We start from the raw sequence: 6,013 nt of genomic DNA, 5'->3' as shown, positions 1-6,013 counted from the left end.
GTGGTTCTCAACCTTCCTAATGCTATGAACCTTTAATACTCTTCATCATGTTGTAGAAAACCCCAACCATAAAATTAATTACTCAAGTTGCTACTTCATAACTGTAATTTTGCTACTGCTATGAATTGTAATGTATGCATTTTTTTAAGATACAGGTTTGCCAAAGGGGTTGGGAAATTGGGGTTTTGTAAACCCAATGTTCAGTGTAAGATTCTAATGTTGAAACACAAATTGGGACTTTCTCTAGTAATAAGTCATTGTGAATTATATGAAGCATTTTGCTGAGACACTTTCTTTATGGGATGTTCTGGGATATAAATCAGGAAATGATTTACACAACAAAACTTAACTTCTGTGCTACGTAGTAAGGCCCAGGGTGGAGTTTACTACTGCCCCCCCCCCCACTCCCTGCATCAAGAGCAGTTCAGAACTTCTCAGGATGAAGGTTTGTGAAGGTGTGTGGGTCTGGGGAGATGGATGTTGCTTCTCCAGCTCTCTTCTGTACCCTGTTGCAGGCTGACCATATCAGTGGGCTATTTTGGACTATCTCTTGACACTCCTAACTTGAATGGGAACATCTATGTGAACTGCTTCCTACTGGCGGCTGTTGAAGTCCCAGCCTATGTACTGGCCTGGCTGTTGCTGCAGCATGTGTCCCGGCGTTATTCTATGGCTGGTTCCCTCTTCCTGGGTGGCAGTGTCCTTCTCTTAGTACAACTGGTGCCTTCAGGTATGGACCACATTCAACATTCATTTACAATCCTGAGTATTTCCCTTTCTCAAACCAGGCTATGAATGAAGTGTATACAGTCAAGAGCATTATGTGTGTGCTTCATGTACACAATCTTTACTTAAAAATCATGAGGTGGTGTCACAGAACCAGAGTGCTCTTCATGGCCTGGGCTTTGTTTGGTAGGAAGAAATCATCGTGCTGTTGGTTAATTAAACCCCAGGCCTAAATTAATATATTCATTTATATTTTTCTCTCTAGAATAAAGAGATAAGAGAGTCATCCCACTAGTCCTGTCTTATTAACTTATTCAAGGAATAGCTGGAGTGGGTCTGCATGGAGTCTGTTCCTAGTAGAGAAGGCAAGTTAGATGCTGGTACTTCACAGATGGTGAACAGAAATAAAGGAAATTCAGCGCATCTAAAGTGCTCTTAGTCATGAGTAGTACCCTAAACAAGGGGCATTCAGTAAAATTTACATGAGGTAGCAGGACCCCTAAGGGGGAAAGTCAGGGAGAACACTTCAGAAGACTTGATAGGGAAGACAGAGCAAGGCCTAGTGGGTCACACCCATAATCCCAGCACAAGAAGAAGATGCAGGAGAATCAGTTCAAGGTCATCCTTGGCCATTTGGGGAACCTGACGTCAGCCTGGGCTACATTATTGCTCTGATGTTGTAATGGGAATGACCCAAGCATGATCAAGGATCATGATTAAGGCTGCCTTGGTAGCCCACTAGAGGGCAGTAGTTCTTTCTGACCACGGGGCAAGTTTTATTTGTCCATTGTTTGCCAGAATCACGCATACCCCTGTGGTTTGGAAACCTCTGGTCATTTCCTTTGGAGAATAAGGCCCCCATCCCTACACAAGAATATGCAATTATGGAACCTAGCAGTGGCTGCAGTGGCACTCACCTGAGCTCAGAGTGAGCTGTGGGACACTTAGTTACACTCATTAGGCAGTGAAGTCAATTGGAGGGTCAGCCCCAAGATCAGATGGTTTATAGTTTTGTCATTTTTTTCAGTGATTTTATTACACTTATTTATTTGGAGAAGGAAGACATGTTTCCAGCACACACGTAGAGGTCAGAGGACAACTTGTAGGAAGTGGGAACTGTTGGTCCTCCCCATCCAATGTGTGGATCCTGGGGATCAAACTTAAGTTTCCAGGCTTGGCTGAAAGCTCTGTTGCCCACTGAGCCACCTCAAAAGCCCAGATCTCTGAACTTCTTGAGTAGCCTGCAAGCATGACCTGAGTTAGAACTGAACTCCCCCATTCACTTACAAGTCCTTAGTTAACCCCATGGTGCCCTCAGGATGAGGACCAGGTAAAGCAGCTCATCCATGACACAGGATGACTTCTGGAAGGTAGGTGGGCTGGGCTGACAGGGAGCTTACCATCTGGGCCTCAGGGTTGAGAAACATGCACCCTTACATACATGAAGTGCCCTGTCTCCTCTACTAATCTCCTTTAAGAAGTCTTAGCCATGTGTTTTCTTCTGATGGAAAGTTTCAGAAACTGACCAACTGCTCCACCCCAAACCAAGGAGAAAGGGGAAGAGAAGTCCTCAGGGAACCCTTGCACTGACTCTCTTGCCTTTGCTAACTCTCTTTGTCTCTCCAGACTTACATTACTTGTCCACTACCCTGGTGATGGTGGGGAAGTTTGGCATCACCTCTGCCTACTCGATGGTCTATGTGTACACAGCTGAGCTGTACCCCACTGTGGTCAGAAACATGGGTGTGGGGGTCAGCTCCACAGCATCCCGCCTTGGCAGCATCCTGTCTCCCTACTTTGTTTACCTTGGTGAGTACCATGGTGCACTGGAGTGATGGGACAGAAGCTCTAAGTAGCCTTACTGTGAGCTGGAGAACAAGCACCTGTAGTTAGCAGGATGCTACAGTTACTGGATCCCTGACTGGAGAAGGTTCCTTTCCAAGTGTAGTGTAGAGAAGGCACTCATTTGCAAATGTCAGGTAACTCACAGCACAGCTAGATGGGAACGAGGAAGTCTGGGAGTTTCTATTTCAGACTCCCCAGACCCCCCATCGCAGAGTACAATTTCTTCATCTGAAGAAATGCTTTAGGGAGGCAGTGTACTTTCCTGGAGNAATTTTCCTTAGAGTTAGGAACATGAAGAGAATCCCTTCCATGCAAGAGGTCTGATAGACAGACAGTTGCCGTAACATAAACACTTCATTCCTTCAGCTTATCTGTGGAGGTCAGAGAACAATTTAGGGAGTCAGTTCTACCATGTGGATCCTGGGGGTGGAGCTCCAGTCTCCAAGCTTAGCAGCAAGTATTTTAACCAGCTGAGCCATCTCCCTGGCCCTCAGTTTACTTTTCAGAACAGTAGCTCACTAAGTTGTATGAGCTGGGCTTGAACTTTTGCTCCTCTTGCCTCAGCCTGCTGACTAGGTGGCATATAGAGGCCTGCATGGCACACTTGACAAGATGTTTTATGCCCTGGAAAGATCTGCCTTTTGACATTTTATGTATCAGGACACCAGTTTCTATGGTTCAGAGAAGTACTCCCTCCTGGCAGCTGCTTCTCCTCTGCATATCTCTAGCTCAGGAGAGGACTTGCCAGTGTCCAGAGAGTAGCAATTACTTTGCAAGCATGCTACATGGTGCTAATTGGGCAGTACCCAGTCTAACCTGAGTGTAAATCAGACTGTGACACATCTGCAGAGGTGGAAAGTTGTTCCTGTCCTGGACAAGCACCTTGTGTTGCTTGGAAACCCTGCAGCTGTCCTGTCTCTGTTCCCTTCTACCTCCCTTGTCCAATGTAAACACGGCTGGACCTCTGGGCACATGTGTTCCTGGTCTGGGTTCTGAATCTGTAGATGCCAGACTTCACTCTGGCAGCCCAGGCTTTGGGAAGCACTGGAACCCACAGGACAGTAAGCGCTATATAGAGTCCAGAGAGAATAAAAGGCCCAACTAAGACCTAGTCTCACTGTAACCTGGGTCCTCTGCTTGACCACAGGTGCCTATGACCGCCGCCTACCTTATATGCTCATGGGAAGTCTAACCATCCTGACAGCTATCATCACTTTATTCTTCCCAGAGAGTTCTGGGGTTTCTCTCCCAGAAACCATTGATGAGATGCAAAAGGTCAAAAAGTAAGAGACTTCCCTCCCCATACTGTAGGTATATTGAGTCACATCCTTGCCAAGTCTTAAGGCCACAAGCCTTTGAAGCAGTGCTCTCTGCATACTGTGTCTCACAAATCCCTAGACTCCTTTAACCATGGTGCTGTTGAGGGCGATGGCCCAAGCCCGTATGACCATGTGCACGCCCATGAAAGCAGCAGTTCTAGTTTAGTGCAAAGACTATGGGAAACTTCAGAACCCACCAGGTGGGGTGGGGTTTTTTCCTTCCTAAATCTGGCTTGCTTGTTTTGCAACTGATGGGTATCTTTGTAAGATTTATAAGTAACATTTGTTTTTCTTGTTTTAATAGACTAAAACAAATGCAATCCCTAAACAAGAAAGGGTCCCCGAAGGAGTCTAAAGGAAATGTGTCCCGAACCTAAAGGCTTTTAACACCTAGTCCAGAAGCTGATTGAACTGAACTGAAAACCTGTATGTTGTCAGAAATACTGTCAGTGACCGAGTGCTTTCTGTTGTGTTGGCATTGTGTCTAACTAGCATCTGTCCTGGAGAGTCACCTTCCTCTAGGGCCGCCAAGGCTAACTACACACAGCTTGCACATCCCATCACAGTGGTGGACCTTGGGCCTTCCAAAGAAATAAATTGAGTCTCTTGAACAAGCAGGACTTGGAAGACTATAAGAAACATCTGCTAGACATGCTTTGTTATTTTGTAAGACCTGATAAGGGTGCACATAGAACAGCAGGTCTGTTTTTCCCTCCTTTCCTTAACTGCAGAACTTATAGGAAAGGAATAAGTGTGGCTCAGGGGCAGTGTCCTTGTCTAGGTTACACAGGGCCCTGGGTTTGATCAAGTGCACCAAAAGGAAACAAAAAAAAAAATCTTTTCAGAAAATAAATGATTCCATGGATAGTTTGATTTCTCGTCTTTTCTCAGTTAAAAAGTTTTAACTGCAACGCTCTTAACTCGTGACATAACACAAGACTGAGGGAGCCCAAAGGAAACTAAGGTGGAAGCTGGTCCATAAAGCAGACAATGTGTGGACTGTGACTGCTCAGTCCCACAGCCAGGTACTGTGTGTGTGGTCAGGGTCCTGGGCTTGTCCAGGCCCTGTGAGAAATCTACTGTTGAGGCCAAGGCTTGTCTTCCACTGCTGTGTAAATCAGAATTCTGGCTGCCAGCCACTTATCTGTGTCTTGAAGGAAATGTATGGATAACAGAGTGTCCCTTCCCTCTCCCAGCACTGTCATGGGGAGTTTGTTTGTTTGTCATCTGCTGTTTGTGTCTCAAGCTATTTGTCCCTTAGCAGAAGCTTGGGAACTGCCTGTGTTCCCCAGCCCAGGGTCACCCTGGCTGGTGTGCAGTTACCACCATACAAGGCCTTCCCAATCTTAGCCACTAGAGCTGCTCTGAGTGCCAAAACTAATAACACTATGCTTCTTCCTTTTACGATGTGTAATCATGAGGAAAATTACAAGAAAGAAATGTAAATTGTGTTCACAGTCTCTCAGAGTAGCTGGCTGCAGGCATGTCACATCGGTGGGTGTTTTGTGTTCAGTGTGATTGTCTTCTCTTCTGATTATGTTGCCATGGTGCTCCGAAAGCACATGCTTCACCCACTTACAATACAAAACAAACACAAAAACCTGTATTTTGTGAAGGCTACTGAAGTGCCTTGGGCAATGAAATGGTTTTAATAAACTATTTTTTAAAAATAAATAAATAATAGCAACTGACTACATTCTTTATTTCTAGAATTGGCTAGGATCTTTTGTGATAACTAATCTTGATCATAAACTTGATGATATATGGAATTAACTAAAAGCAGCTAGCCACACACCTATGAGGAATTTTTTGTGCTTAGATTATTTGATGTGGAAGATCTATTTTAAATCTATAATCACTGAGGGTCAGAAAACACACCCTTAATCTGGTCCATATCTTCTCGTGACAGCTCACAGGGAAGAAGGTAAGTTTTTACTTTCTGCCTCTTTGCCCTCGCTATCACTAGCTAGTTCATCTATCTTGTTCCTAACCCCTGCTCTGGTGTTAGAACTCACATCTGTATTCCCACATGGACTGAAAACTGACAGTTCTCTAGGACCTTCTTGGGACTCCAGCACCAGTTGAAACTGCTGAGACATTCAGTCTTGGGGAATGAACAACTC

The 6,013-nt window shown here is 45.1% G+C and overlaps 1 protein-coding gene across 1 annotated transcript; it reads left to right on the top strand.

Moving 5' to 3' along the window:
• Positions 1-515: 515 nt before the first annotated feature.
• On the top strand, positions 516-5,575 carry LOC110289184 (solute carrier family 22 member 21; the record flags this gene model as incomplete). The annotated part of the gene is made up of 4 exons (XM_021155346.2): positions 516-730; positions 2,353-2,535; positions 3,719-3,854; positions 4,195-5,575. Coding segments are annotated over 4 exons (607 nt in total), but the record flags the coding sequence as incomplete, so codon positions are not given.
• Positions 5,576-6,013: the final 438 nt, after the last annotated feature.

This window comes from Mus caroli, unplaced genomic scaffold, assembly GCF_900094665.2.
Source record: "Mus caroli unplaced genomic scaffold, CAROLI_EIJ_v1.1 scaffold_22436_1, whole genome shotgun sequence".
NCBI lineage: Eukaryota > Metazoa > Chordata > Mammalia > Rodentia > Muridae > Mus > Mus caroli.
The sequence above is the reverse complement of the archived record's forward strand: the minus strand, read 5'-3'. Positions and strand labels throughout refer to the sequence as shown.